Source organism: Neltuma alba, unplaced genomic scaffold (genome assembly GCF_004799145.2).
Source record: "Neltuma alba isolate B1F8T4 unplaced genomic scaffold, ASM479914v2 tig00013170_pilon, whole genome shotgun sequence".
NCBI lineage: Eukaryota > Viridiplantae > Streptophyta > Magnoliopsida > Fabales > Fabaceae > Neltuma > Neltuma alba.
Window position 1 is genome coordinate 6,082 of NW_021637481.1, and position 15,806 is coordinate 21,887.

Below are 15,806 nucleotides of genomic sequence, written 5' to 3' on the forward strand. Positions count from 1 at the left end.
CGTACATAAAGAAAGTTTAGTTGCACAAAAAAAAGATATTACATAAAGGAATTAGATGGATTGCATATAAAAGAAGTCAAATTGCACATAAGGGAAGTTAAACTGTACAAATTTCTTAGTGAACATTTGCCTATTAATTACGAGGAATTTATTTATATTTTTGATAAATAAAAACCAAGCATAATTAATCCATAAACAAATAAATTTTACTAATAGTACAAATTAGATGCTCTGAAGTCATCCAGAGTTATCTTTTCATTATTTTCATAAACTCCAAAATAACACCGCATTTGGTATACTGGATTACATAACTCACAAGACATATTACAATAATGAAATTATAATTCTTCAAAGAATGAAATTCAAAACAAAAGGCTAAATTGAAATAAAAGCATAATAAACGAGATTTCACATCACGTCTCTTCAATTCAATAATATTCACTTAATTAGTGAGCAGCTTTTTTCCCTTTGGGTTCAAACACATACTTAACCAATGACTCCTTCACGGGCAAAACCTCAGGAAACTCCATTTTGAACTTGGAAACATCAATTTCAGTGCTGCTTTGAGATGGGAAATGAGCCTTGGCTTGTTCTTCTGGTGTGAAATTTACCCACTTGAAGTCAGGTCAATATAGTCTTTGTACATCTCCAGGATCTCATTGAGAGTCACCATTCCAGGATTTGTTAAGTTCCACAAACCCTTGAGGTTTCTCTTGGCCATCTCTATGGAGATTGGAAGAAGTTCATCCAACACAGTGATGTTCTTTGCAATGTTTGCCACTTTCCCAGATTTCGCAATCTTAGTGATGAAGTTGTTTGGATTCTCCAGATCAGATGATACTGGTAATCGCAGTTTCAGAGTGCACACATTCTCATAGTCCTTCAACAGCTCTTCAACCTAGTACCATGTTTACAAATGTCAGAGATTATGATTCAAAGATTCATAGATGAAGCAAAACTCTAAGATTTAGAAAGATACGCACCATGGATTCAGTTTTGGAATAGAAAGTCTTAGGATTCGTTTTGTCTTCAAAGTTACTGGCAATAACATAATTGATCAACATGAGGCCATGTTCCTTGCACACATCTGCCAATGTCAACACACCAACAACGTTGTTACGAGTTGTCTCTGGTTTATGAGCTTCAAACCATTTCGCATTTATGGCACCAACAACACCAGAAGCAATAAAAACATGAGTTGGCTTAATTCTTTGAATATCTGTAGTAACTTTTGATCTCTCTTCCAAATTCCCTCTTCCAAACTCAAAGTCTATCCCTTGCTTCTCACATATCTTCCCCACAAGACCACCAATCCATCCTGATCCACCATATATCAGAAACTTGAGATCTGACATCTTTTTATCAGATGACAGCGATGATGAATTGTTCACTGAAGAAGCATTATTATTATTATTATCGAACTTGTTCTCAACAACACCAGGCATTGTGAGCATTCTCGGATGGGGAAGCAATGCTCCAGAAACATCACCCCACCAATTAGGGTTCTTAACGTACCATTCCATAGTTCTTTGAAGCCCTTCTTCCCAACTTGTACGTTCGAACCATCCCAAACTCTTCAGCTTCTGATCGTCTAGGTAATACCTCTGATCATTGAACGGCCTGTTCTCCACAAACCTGATGTGTGTTTCTGGGTCCAAAGAGAAAAGCCTGCAGATATCTCTAGCAACATCAAGCACTCTCCTCTCCTTCTTCGTCCCAATGTTGTACACATGTCCTACTTCACCTCTGTGCAGAACAACCTCAAACGCCTCAGCAACATCTTCACAGAAGAGATAGCTTCTAACGTTTGATCCATCACCATGAATCGGAAGAATCTCTCCTTTCATGGCCAAAAGCATGAACTTTGGAATCAACTTCTCAGGAAACTGGTTGGGCCCATACACGTTGTTCCCTCTTGTGGTTATAATGGGAAGACCATAAGATCTGCCATATGCCATAACAAGCATTTCTGCAGCAGCTTTTGTTGCAGAATAAGGGTTAGTAGGAAGAAGCTGAGAAGCTTCATGGTTTCCCACCACTGCATTTTCATCTGTCTCACCGTAAACTTCATCTGTACTGACATGGATGAATCTTTTGATCTGCGGACTGGCTTGTTTACAGGCTTCGAGAAGAACGTGGGTTCCATAGATGTTGTTCTTGGTGAACTCGAAGCTGTTGCCGAAGGAGTTATCGACATGGGTTTGAGCTGCGAAGTGCATGATCGTGTCGATTGATTCAGAGAGGAGGATGAAGTTGACTAGGTCGGCACTGCTAATGTCGCCTTTAATGAACTTGAAGTTTGGAGAAGAACGACAAGGAAGTAGGTTCTTGAGGTTGGAGCAGTAATCGAGCTTGTCGAGGACTACGATGTTGTAGTCTGGGTGGTTTCGAATAAGGCGGTTACAAACATGGGACGCAATGAAGCCTGCTGCTCCAGTGATGAGAATGTTCTTTGGCTTGTAGCTTGTAGCCATGTCTACACAAATTCTAGTCAACACAAAGAAAATTTTGTGATGACAATATAATTGATGAGTATCTGTAGCACTGAAACTGGTCTTCAGGATTATATATGAGTACAGGCAATTAAAGCGGAAGAGAAGCTATAAATTGGGCTTCACGGTAATATAATTTGTTGAATGCGAGGGGTACAGAAGAAAAATTACATCTAAGGAATTCAATATTCTTGTAAATTTTATAACAAAAAGTGTTGATGATACATATAGGTAAATTAGTTTTAAAAAAATGGTAAATATGAAAAATAATGTGGATTGAACTATTATATTTAGGATCAAATTTAAGGCACAAGGTAGTGTTTTATATAATGTGGGGGGTTATAACTTCTTAATGTTCCGATCATTTTTGAAAGATTTCTGTAATTCATGAGAGCCTACATTGTAATTTAGAGACTATCACTGAATCAACCTACATCGCACTGATCGAAACAGAGAACTAAAAATATGAAATCAGGGAAGAAACAAAGACTAGAAACTCTAAAACAATATATGGAAACCTTAAAAAATAGAAAGAAATTAAAAGAGAGAAATAGAAACTTACTTGGAGGTGCTTTGTAGTTGCATGAAAAAGAATCAAAACTGAAAGCAAATGATGTGGAAGAGAGAGAGAGAAGGAACCAATATGAGAGAGAAACTGTAAGGAATGGTTTGAGTACCATGGACAACCGCTATTTATAAACAAGTATCACATCACCAAATCATTTTCGTTATTATTATTTTTGCTTATTTAATGTCTTCACATTTAATTTTTTGTTTTGTCGAATTAATAAATATATATACATAAATTATTGGAAAGTTAAGGAGGAAACGAATGTACAAGGGTCCCAATGTACATGAAGCAGGAGGAAGGTTATAAATGAGAGATGGAGAGATGAAGTTCCACAATAGGCCTTGGTCACTCTTCAAACCTACCCCGTGGTTCTCATTCAGTGCTTATTATAAATAAAGAGCACTATGTACTTATCGTTGTAGTAAAATTTGGGCAATTCAAACTCTGATCTAAGTATGTAGATCTTAAATTTTTAATAATAAATTTATTGTTTTAAAAAAGTAATTATGAGATTGTCTTTATTTTAAATTTTATATTGATTAAAATAAATATATTATTTAAAACATTAAAAAAATTGAAATAGAATCTGAATCAACTAAATTAATTTGAATAGCCGAAACTAAAATGAGCACTTCATTCTGATTTTTTTTTTAATGATCACGAAATATGCTCAGCTTACTTAATAAGTATGCTTGATACGTGTTTATTCTCTCACCCTTCGTTCTATATGTCCTTTTCTTTTCATCTCATCATTTATTATTCATTGAAATGTTTCCTTCCACGAATTCTGTTTTCAGCTCTTTGGTCATAACATTGTTAATTACAATGTTTTCATTTACCCATCCTTTTTTACAACCATGATCTCATATCTGATATTCCTTGCTGCGTTGATCGATTCATGCATGTTTGAACTTTGTTATATGTATAAAAAATAGTTTTCTTAGGATGGTTTTGCTTCATTTGAATCCTCAACTTTGTTTAAAGGATATATTGAAGAGTTCTTTTATCCATTCCAATTACCACTGTTGTTCCCCATCTGCACATTCTATAATCTAAGGTATAATACAGCTAATTGGATTAGTTTAAATACGATTTATGTGATTAATTAGCAGCCCACATATTAACATTTTAATGCCAATTAAAATAGTCAAAAGACTATTCTAAGTATAGGTGATCAACCTCATACACTCCCTTCTCTCCTCATTAGACAATATCTACTAATTAATTGAGAGTAATCTCATTCTAAATATAGGACCCTTTTAATAACTAATTCGTAGGGTGAAAAAAGGGTAGTCAATATTGTTATTTGTACTTATTATGTAGAAAATTGGTGATAGCTTTCCAAACAATAGTCTTTCTAATTAATTATTATATATATTAGAATTTAATGTGCAGGATAAAAAAATGATATCCAATAAATAGGGGTATTATGGAAAATAAACAATCAATAATACAAGAGATAAGAAAGAATTGGATCCTATATTTAAGACTAAATCAAGACTTTTGAACGGATCTTATATTTAAGCTTAGAGGGAATAGTTAAGAATATAAAGAAAGGGTTGCGAATGAGAGAGGAGCACATGGTTCAAATATTAATTAGGGAAAATAACTCCAATATAATAGGTCCCACACAATACCCTAAAATACCATAAAGGGCATGCATCTGTGCAATAATTGAATAATTTTAAGGGATTTTATGGTATTTTATGATGTTGCGGGAGGATTTTTGGAATAATTTTTCCCATTAATTAATTATGAGATTATTGTGAAATGCAATTTCAATTTCCACCACAGGCCTTGCCCTTGAAACCAACCACCTCTGCTACGTATGTCTCTCATGCACCCTTCTTTCTATATCTTTCTTTTCACATTCTCACATTCATAACATTAATATTATTGATTGTGATGATTTTTCATTCATTTACACATTGTCTTTTCTTTTTGTAAATTTTACACATTCTCTTTTACAATCATTTGCGTCTACTATATATCTATTATGATCTGATTAATTCATATTTGAGCATCGTTATATAAAGATGTAATGTTCTCAGCATGATTTTTCTTGTGTTTAAATGATACTGTGTTCTTATCCAACTCAATAACTACTAAAGATTCCATTTACTCCATTGAATCAAATCAGTAAACTCACCGTGACAAACCATTTTACTATACTAGATATGACTAATTTAAAATATTAAGAAAATTAGTTAAATTAGTTCTTTGTAATCCATGAGTGTTAGTTTTTCTAAAGTATTCTTAGTAATCATCTACATTGGAACTATCTTTAAATTGAATCTGTTAACACGCGCAATTAATAGGAATACCTTGAAGAAAATTATAAATTAGGAAGACTCTTAGTAAATTAAAATCTTATATTTAGAATAAATCCTCATCTAACTCTTATATTAAGAATTAAAGGTAGTATTTAATATCGAAGTGATTGCCATTTCTTGTTCAAAATTAATGTGATGTTAGAAACATTAAATTTTATATGTAAATGTACGAGAATGTGGAAAACAGAAAAAATGAGCCCGGAGGCGTGACATATTCGTGTAGTCCTTTTTGGGTCTGTGGAGCTATCGCCTATCATTTATTCATTTACATATGACAGTGTAACTTTCATTTTTAAAACTTATAATTATCATTTGATTCATTTGATCTTAAGATTGAATATTGCCTTAAACTCTAAGCATTGACAATCTCAATAATAATACTGTTCCTTCTTTCACACAAAAGGATCCGAAAGAACGCATAGATGAAATTTGATATTACATCAAGAACTTAAAACCTTAAAACTTAATTGTATGAGGTTTTTCACTTATGAACTTAAAACCAAAATCTTAATTCTCTCTTCTTCCTTCGTTCAGGCAGGTCTCAGGAGGAAGGAGGGGCTTTGATAGCCTTACATAACTTTAAAACACGAATCCTGTTAGTATCCTTTGTTGATCCAAAATCGCACTATAAATTTCTGTTGTCTCTTGGATTTTTTCCCCCAGTTAGTTCTCCTCCTTGTTGCTTATCTGATCATCTGGATTTAGCAGTAGACCACAGGTCCATTTTGGGTTTCAGTTCTCAAGGCCATGTTTCTGACCATTCCTTTATGAAGTTTAGCTACCGCTATATTGTTCTCAACCACACGATAGCCTTCTACTTTACATTTTAACCCCTCTTACACTAGACAATAACTACTGTTGCTGGCAAAAGGAAGTAAAAAAGGGTTTTTTTTTAACCAAAATACTATAAACAGTAAAATTATTCACTAAAATGCTGCCTTTTAAAAGTATTTATCAATATACTGCACTTAAAATTGTTCTTGACAAGAACGATTTTCAAATTATACACAAGTCCTTCTTGGCAAGAATGATTTATATTTTAACTGATAAAAAGTAAAATCGTTCTTGACGTGAATGATTTCACTTTTTTCTTATTTACTCCCCATGCCAGAATCTCTGCCAATTTTGTGTGCAAGAATCTCTGACACTATGCACGTGAGAATCTCATTCCCTTCCCGTGAGGCTATAGCATCATATATGGTTTTATATATTACATGTTTTCTTACTTCATCTCTTGCTCTCTCTTCTCCTCCTCCTCCTCCTACTTCATCTCTAAAATCTGAGCTTTCTCTTGCTCTGTTATTTTTTCACTCTTGCTTCTAAGCACTTGACAAGTTCTTTTTACTGTTGCTGTAGGTATGTTGTTTCTCTTCTATTTTTTCTTTTAAAAAATTTGCAGCTATGATATAGAATTTGATTTTTCATCCATACTACCCTTGATGAGTTAATATTTCATTATTCTAATTTTCAGGAGGTTAGTGGTGGGTTCAACAATTTGGAATATTTGTACTCTTTCTAAGCTAGGTGCCTCTTATTTTAACGGTAAAACTATCATCAGTTATATTTTTTAAAATGTTAAGATTTTGATAGAAGCTCCCATTTTTTTTTTAGTATATGATTATTATTTTTTCTTATGAAAGTATACTTCTTCAGAAGTTTAAATTTGGTAAGATAAAACTGAAAAATAATTATATATACACCCTAAATATCAAATGTACGGTATATATTAAGGTGGTAAATTAAAAAAAAAGTGTTTACCCACTTCTAATGAACTATTGCTTTCATATATTTTTTAGGTAAAAATAAGATGTAAATAATGAAAAATTGAAATGAATGAAGGGCACTCATATCCCTTTTTTTATTTTGCCTTTTCCATGCTCTTTGCTATGTTGCATTTTTTAATTAAGTGATGACATTCATGATATGAATGTTTTGAATCAGAGTAAAATACTCTGACTATCCTTCTAGTTTGCATCAATTACATAGATCTTCCCTCTATTTTAAAAACATACAATTTAGTCTAATTAGTTAACATTGTTAGTAGGAGTATTTTAAAAAGATTCTAAAAATATTATTTTTAACTGAAATTTATATTAAAATAAAATTTATTTACTATTTTACTTCTGATTCTAATAAATTCCTAAATTATGTTTTTATAGTTACATTAATTTCATTCAGTTAAGGCAAATATAAAAGATTGGATTAAAACTTTAACTAATTTTTTTTAATAAATATATATTTAACTAAATATGTTTATAAATCTTTGTAATAAAGAAGTGTTTAAAAGTTTTGAATTATAAATTTAAATAATAATAAATCTTTGAAACTTATATCATTTAAATTGTATGATAAATAAAACTATGAATTTTTTTTGGTCAAAATAAAAACTATGAATTTGAAATATGTTTTTTACAATTTAAAAAAATCAAAGTAAATATTTTTTAATGAATGTGATAAACTAGAGAAAAAATCTTTATTTTGAACCCTTCATTTCTGATTTTGGCCTAAAAGATTTTAGCCCAATTAAATTTTTAGTTTCATGCAACGTTTTTTTAAATTTAAAAGAAACTAACGTAACATTTTGCTTGCATTTAGAGAATAATGTTTTAATATGAACCTTTGGCTTACTCCACCAATAATTGAGTTGTCTCGGCCACAAATTCCTCATGATAGACCGAGCAAGTGAGCGGCGGTTACTTGTTTACCCAACCTATAATTGAAAACGAAAATATAGGAAAATAGGAACCTTTAATTTTACTCAGGCTTGCAACATATCACCGTCACCATCATCCCCTTTCACCTCTGTTGATCCTACACAACTTGAGTTTCATTACATGGTACCCTCATCTCATCTCCTTCCAACTCATCTCCTTCCAACCCAAATCCTTCTCAATTAATCATTCATAACTTTATTAGATAATCCTGCACTATTTTTAGCAGAATACAACACGTCTACTTTTGAACATGACGAACCATTAAATGAAGCATTTGTGTGTTGACGTGTTCAAATCAAACCAAGGTGATTCTTACCACATTTCAAATTCAATTAACATACGAAAATGGCTACTTCTAGCTTCTCTTCCTGGCAATTCAATTCAATTTTGGCCGGCGAGACTAGTCTATGGTCATATTCAAGACTTCTCAAAGGAAAATTTTTCTAGTATTTTGTATAACCTATGGTCAAATTGACTGATAAAACACTCATGACAATTGATTGTGAAATAACCAAAAAGTATTCCTCTTGGTCCTTTTTACTTGGCCTATATACTATATTTCAATTCAATTATAAATCAAACAGTGACTAAGTCTAGGAACCTTTTTTTTCCCGTCTGATGAAAGAATTTGGGTGGTGGACCCAGCCCACTGGGAGAGGGTGTCTGCTGGCCCCTCCCTCCTTCCCTATCATTTTCTCTTCCCAAATTTTTTTTTGTTTCTTTTGATTAGTAGATTCCACATTCAATGAGTAAAATTTTGATATCTGGGCGAAAAAATGGAGTTTTTTTCAATTTTTTATGATTTTTCAAAGGATTTAAAAAAAAAAAAAACTCTAAGCAGCACAGATTTTTATGTAAATTTTTGAAAAATCATAAAAAAAATTGAAAACAGCTCCATTTTTCACCCATCACCCATAAAATATCAAAATGTCACTCATTGAATCTAGAATCTGATAATGAAAAGAAACAAGGAAAAAAAAAATCTGGGAAGGAAGGGAAAATGAGGGGGAAGTAAGGAGGGCAGCATGCACCCCTCTCCCCAACCCCCACCAAACCACAGATTGTGATATTGATTGGACAAATGGGGCTTTCTAACCTTAAGGTGCTGATTGGAACTAACTTTAATACTTAAAGAACTGTATCCAAACTAAGAAACCATGAAGGTAGTATTAATAAATGGTAAGCTAACATAAAATAGCAAAGTAACATAATAATATCCATGTCTCATCAATCTAAAGTGACACATAATAATAACATAAATATATAGCCCACACATACACTAAAGCTGAATACTAAGATGTAATGACATCAACTGAATAAACTGACAGACAGACAATCAGACACGTGGCTTCATCCGTCCCTCGTTAGCCATTCTGAAAAGTTGAGCTTGTGCTGCGGCAGCCTTGTTTGAGCTAAGTGAAGCTGCAAATCTGTCCCTTACTTGTTTGGTTGTGTAAGGGAACTTGTTGTTCACCAAGGAGTTAAGGAAAGAAGCTGTGCCTTCTCTGTAAAGAGCTCCAAACCCATCATTTCTTGTGTTGGAAAGTGATTCTGGCAAACTCAGACTGGTTCCCAACCCTGGAACGTTAGTAACTCCGAAGGCACTTCCTAAGGTTCCCCACCATCCTAGCAATCCCCATATGATTCCTGGGTGGTTCCTCCAGTAGCTGTAAATTGGCGAAAATGAGGCATTTTCAGTAACATTACTTGTTTTTTGACAGTCTACTTGCATGCATTCTTATATATGGTGGAGTGAAACATGACTTACTTGCAGGTGCCAGTGAAGGGAGAAGGCGAAGGAAGATAAGGTGGTGTGCCTGGATCAATTGGGGTGGTTGGTGGGCTCACACTGATCGGAGTTAGGAGGGCTGTTTCCTCCGTAAGATGGTGTTGTTGGTGGTGAGTTATAGTAACCACCGCCTCCTGACGGTGTTGGGGGGCTATTACCGTCGTAGGATGGTGTTGGGGGGCTATTGCCGTCGTAGGATGGTGTTGGGGGGCTATTACCGTCGTAAGTTGGGATGGTGGTGGTGAGTTATAGTAACCACCGCCTCCTGATGGTGTTGGGGGGCTATTACCATCGTAGGTGGTGTTGGGGGGCTATTACCATCGTAGGGTGTTGGGGGCTATTGCCGTCGTAGGGTGGTGTTGGGGGGCTATTACCATCGTAAGTTGGGGATGGTGGTGGTGAGTTATAGTAACCCCCGCCTCCTGATGGTGTTGGGGGGCTATTACCGTCGCAAGATGGCGATGGGGGACTACTACCGTCGGAAGATGGTGTTGGGGGGCTATTGCCATCATAAGATGGCGTTGGGGGACTATTGCCGTCATAAGATGGTGTTGGTGGTGGTGAGTTATAGTAACCACCGCCTCCTGATGGTGGGTTTGATGGTGTGGTTGGGGTTGACGGGGTTGATGGAGTTGACGGTGTTGACGGCGTTGTTGGGGTCGTCGGAGAAGGTTCATATGGGGGTGATCCACCGTCACAGTTCCCGCTGGAGGGTGGCGAAGGGCTTGGGTTACAACTTCCACCTCCGCCGTGTGATGGGGTTCCATGATGAGAAGGTGACGAGCCTCCATGATGGCCACCTCCAGAACCATGACATGGTGACCTCCTGTGTGAGCCTGTATTATCCATCAAGATTATAACTTCGTGATGAGCACATTGTAAATGCATGAGACTCTAAACTAATAAAAAGGCGATACAGAGAGACATTGCGTGTGTGTGTGTATCAGAGATGCTTCAGTTAGAGCATTACACAGAGAACTAGAGAGACTTGCGGGAGGACTTCCTGAATGAGGGTGTGGAGAGTAGTGGTTTTTCTGGCCTTCAATGGTGGTGGATATCACAGGGATTATAAGGTTCTGAGAAATCAAGCAAGTGAGAAGTGTGTACACTAAAAAAGAAGCATGGCTACTTCTCTTCTTCTCCATCTCTCTCTGATCTGCTGCAAGTCGCTTAGAGAGATTAGAACAACCTTGTAGAACAAGCGAGAGAAAGATGAATGGAGTTTGAGGATTTTGAAGTGGTTTAGAGGGAATATAAAATGGTTTCAGAGAGTGTAGTAAATATTAGCAGGTGAAGGAGTGTGTGGTTAGTTGATGTGTTGCAGGCTGCATTTACTCTCACCATTTATTTCTTTTCTCTCCAATAATGCTTCAATTTTGCGTTTACCTTTAATGCACTGAACTTGCATTACCCTAGCTCTAGTTTCACGGCATGGAGAATTTCACCTCCTCACTTTCTTTACCATTAGATTTTGACAAGTTAAAGCAGGAAGCTCAAAACTAACCGTGTCTGGTTTTCCAAAAGATCGAACCTATCAATATAATTGACCCTATTAAATATCTGTCTTAATAAAGCAGGTCTTGTTTCCTGTTGATCATAAGCTTAATTTTTGTGTGCAAATTAATCTTCTTCTATTCCACAGAAGCTTAGGAGTTCAAAATTTCTGTTGGTCTTGCGAGTATCTGACACATCAGTGAAATCTGCAACATCATCGATCCTACACTAAAGGAGGCTGATGGATGCGATGTGGATTGCCTAAACAAAGATTTGTCAATATTCATAATATGGCATATATTCTGAATACAGCTAAAGTTGATCTACAGATAGTAAATAAAGTGTAATTATGAGATATAGACTCTTCATATTCTTGTTTCACTCTTCCTCCAAAAATATAAATACACATGAATGAAGATATATATATATATATATATATAATTTGTGTTGTTTTCTTTGCATGATAACCTGGGCGTGACTAAAACACCCAGAAAATCAAACTCCTTTGGTTTCTTTCTTCCCTCTGTGAATGAATGTTATTACTGCAAGAAAAATCTATTACTACAAATCTCAACAGAGAAGAAGCTGTGAGAAAGGAAATCTTCGTTGCTTGTCCTCCATGAACTGCCCATTTCTCACAGATAGGCTCTGACTATAATAATAGCTGACCACAAAGTTGTTAATAATGTCATATATCTACCATAATATTTTGTGTGGCCCAGATAATCAATCCAGACCTTGTTCCCCAGCTTGGACATAAATATCTAGAGAAGTCTATCATCCTCATCATAACGTTATTTAGATATCGGGAAAAACAAGGTCATCAAATATGAGATTTTTTTAATTACATGTTTGAAAATGTTAGCACCGACCCAGGCCCCAGGTATTATGAAGATGTTGGAAGATGATTCATGCTGCTATAAAGGAAGGTCACAAAGAAAATCAAAGGGAGAGAGATTGAAGAAGAGGAGAGAGTGACATATGGCAAGGCGAAGGAGAGTGAGTAATGAGTGGAATTGAATTGAGATAACAGAGAGTTGGTGAGAATGCACAGTAATGTTGGGAAAGCAGTAAATAGGGATAGCAATTTGTTGTCCTTCTTTGGGGAATACTAATTAATCTCTCAACTCTTCCATTGACTTGGTTTGTTTCCTTTGAAAACAAAAAAGAGCAAGCTTGTTTTTTAGTTACAAATTTCACTTCAAGTAAAAGAAAGGAACTTAGAAGTAAATTAGCACGTCACTACGTAATGCAAAGTTGTTGTCTGTAATGTTGAGTTCTCATTCTCGTGATAACATTTCTAGTACCTCTAACTTCAAATTCCGAAAGACTTTAAGGATTAACAGGTCACGCTGTGTTCTAAATATATATGAGCCTGGATGAGTTTATTTTAATCCTAAATATAAATATAAGATCTTAATCCAATTTGTTTTTCAAATTTATAATTTTTTTTCCTTCAAAAGTATCCCTATTGATTACATATAGTAAGAGAATTCTCACTAAGGAGTAAAAACAACGTATATGATTAGAAAAAAGATATTCTAGAGAAGCCAATACATATTTGTTACAAATGATTAACTCAACTAATTTACCTAGATACTGTTTGGTATGAGGGAAATAGAAGGAAAAGAAAAACTTTAATGAGGTCTATTTAAAAAATTGGAAAAGTAGGGTTTTGAAATTTTAATAAAAAGAAGAAGTAATATAAAGAAGTAATAAAAATTAATTAAAAGCTTTTAACCTTATTTTTAAAATTTTTTAAATTGAGTTCATTAAAATTTTTTCTCATACCAAACGGATTTTTAATATTAATAAATTAGTTATCTAACTTTTATAATAAGAATAAGAAGAGTACTAAATAAAGTTGTGATTCGTGAATATGTACCTATCATTCACGAGTAGGCGCATGCACTTGTCATGTCCGAAGACAAAAGTTTCTATCCTTATTTTGAAATTTGGTTATTATTCTTATACAATGTTGTGTTATACTGCTAATAAGCATTAGTGATTAAATAGTTAAAAACACTTTTTGAGGAATCAAATCCCACCCCAATAACCCTTTTTTTTAAAATAATTTTCCGATCGCCGGTTTCAGAGCTCTGGCCGGCCTCCAGCAAGGGCAATGACATTGGAAGAGGAGTCTTTCCCCTCAAAAAAGGTGAAGGGGTATTTATGTAAATGTGCTCAATTTTTAATTACATTTAAATCTCTTGACATTTACGGGGATTAGCTTAGACAATTTTGTGACTATTTTTTTGTTAATGACCTATTTCAACAGTACTTATATGTCATTCTCCCTAGACTTCATTGGGAAAAAAAGAAGTCATATAGACATATACTGTTCAGATTACTAATTAAAATAGAGTCACCATGACATGTAAAAAGAGGGTAGGCTCGATATCTTAAAAATACTTTAATAAATTAAGATATTTTTTGTGATATATAATAAATGTTACATTGTGATTTGAAATAGGCCCTATATTTATAGGACAAACTAGAAAGGACATATTAAATTGAGACTTAAAGGGAGTAATTGATAGAGTTTCTAAGAAAAGATGTAAATAATAAAGTATATAAGTATTGTGCTTATAATGTTATTATATAACTTTTTGAAAAAAAAAGTTACAACTTTTATTTTTTGAGGTCTTTGTATAGAGGTGATCTAGACGCCGGAGCGGAGAACTATCCCATATTTCTGTTACAATATTTTTGTGTTAATCAATTATATTAACAGAGTATTAATTGTATCATTTCTATTTCTATATGCGATGAATAACTTTCTAATTAAATGTGAAGAAAGCATTGTTGAAAAAGGAAAATGTCAGGACAGAATTAAATGACATGTGAGGGTCAATCAACTACAATTTTTCACTTTGTCTGAATCTATAGAATGGAAAAGAATTAAATTATTACTACGTTGTTGGTGACACGATTAATTGTGTAATTTATAAGTATTCAAGGAATATGATTGCGTCAAACAATAGATAGAAATGGAAGAAAAAGGACTAAGGGGGAAAAAGTTGGTTGAACAATTTAATGAAATATAGAGAGGCAGCAATTAATTGGATTTTGGAATAAACAACACTTCCTCCATTTCTTTTTATAAAACAACTATTAAAAAAGTTTTTTTGGGTAACTAATATTAAAAATGTTTTACATATAAAATATTTTGCAAAATCTAGATGGTACTCCCTTCGGTAGTTAGGTGCCACCGTTTGATTATTTACCAGCTCTGTTTATTTCTTTGGGAAGATGACTCAGTGATTCGGAAAACGGAAAGTATTAGATTTCTCGCTGGAATTTCGACCATAAATGTTTTTATACATATTTAGAATTGTTTTATATTTTTTTGGCCAAATAGAATTGTGTCATATTAAAATTATAATTTTGATGAATAATATATCTCATGATTAATACATCTTATTTTATAAATTTTATTTGTTAAAAACATATTAATATAACAATTTAGATTGCATTAATTCGGTTATTTTAATACTATCAGTTCCTAATATAAGAGTTAGATTTAGATAACTAATTTGTAAATATTAAGAAAATTAGTTAAGGTAATTATTTGTGATAAATGAATGTTGTCTTTTTTAAAATATCCTTATTAATCATATGTATTAGAATAAAAACCCTTTTAACATGCACTGCCTCCATTCCACATATAATATAAAAAATTAGTTAAGTTTTCTCAAAAACTAAGGAATTGTAGTTAAATTATTAAATTTGTTTCAAATTGATAGAAGTTACTTATTTTATTTTTATTAAAGAATGTGACTGAGAAATTCTCTCTTACCTATCATCCTTATAACAAGGATCAAGGATGGAAAACTATCATTAATTACCATGTCAAAATATCTTATATTTTGGACCAAAATTTTTTCTAACCAATTTCTCATGGATTGGAGGGATTACAATTATTATGGGAACTATTTTGAAAATAAAAAAAATAAATATAAAAAAAGTGGATTGGAATATTATATTTAGAATCAAATTGAATCATTAACTAACTTTTATATTTAGAAACCAGATGAAGTGGATAAATACACATATACATAGATGCATATAATAATGCCAACTCTTAATATATATGTGCCGACAAATAATAAACAGCTTTAAACTACTAGTTGGAGGGTTATTTATATGAAAGTATAAGTTTGAGAGATTTATTGTGAAATTTTAAAAATTAAAAATATTATCTGTGCATAATATATATAATATAAAACTAAGGGCCGGGGAGTTATATATAATTTTAAAAAATATTTAAAAAAAAAAAGAAGTCTTGTACACGCTTCCATTCTTTATATCACGTTCCCTTTGAAGTCTTGGACAAATTTTACAATAAAAATTTATTGAGATTGTGAGATAAGTATGCACTTGTAGTTGTAATTAATTAATAATTAGAGTAAT

At 33.3% G+C, this 15,806-nt stretch overlaps 1 protein-coding gene and 1 pseudogene across 1 annotated transcript; both read right to left on the reverse strand.

The window, feature by feature from the left end:
- Positions 1-213: 213 nt before the first annotated feature.
- On the reverse strand, positions 214-3,133 carry LOC114735023 (trifunctional UDP-glucose 4,6-dehydratase/UDP-4-keto-6-deoxy-D-glucose 3,5-epimerase/UDP-4-keto-L-rhamnose-reductase RHM1-like; annotated as a pseudogene).
- Positions 3,134-9,446: 6,313 nt separating this feature from the next.
- Positions 9,447-11,063, reverse strand: LOC114735024 (protodermal factor 1-like). Its single transcript, XM_028922679.1, is given in 5 exon segments — positions 9,447-9,777; positions 9,879-9,964; positions 9,966-10,145; positions 10,218-10,735; positions 10,870-11,063. Coding segments are annotated over 5 exon segments (1,290 nt in total). The 5' UTR covers positions 11,045-11,063.
- Positions 11,064-15,806: the final 4,743 nt, after the last annotated feature.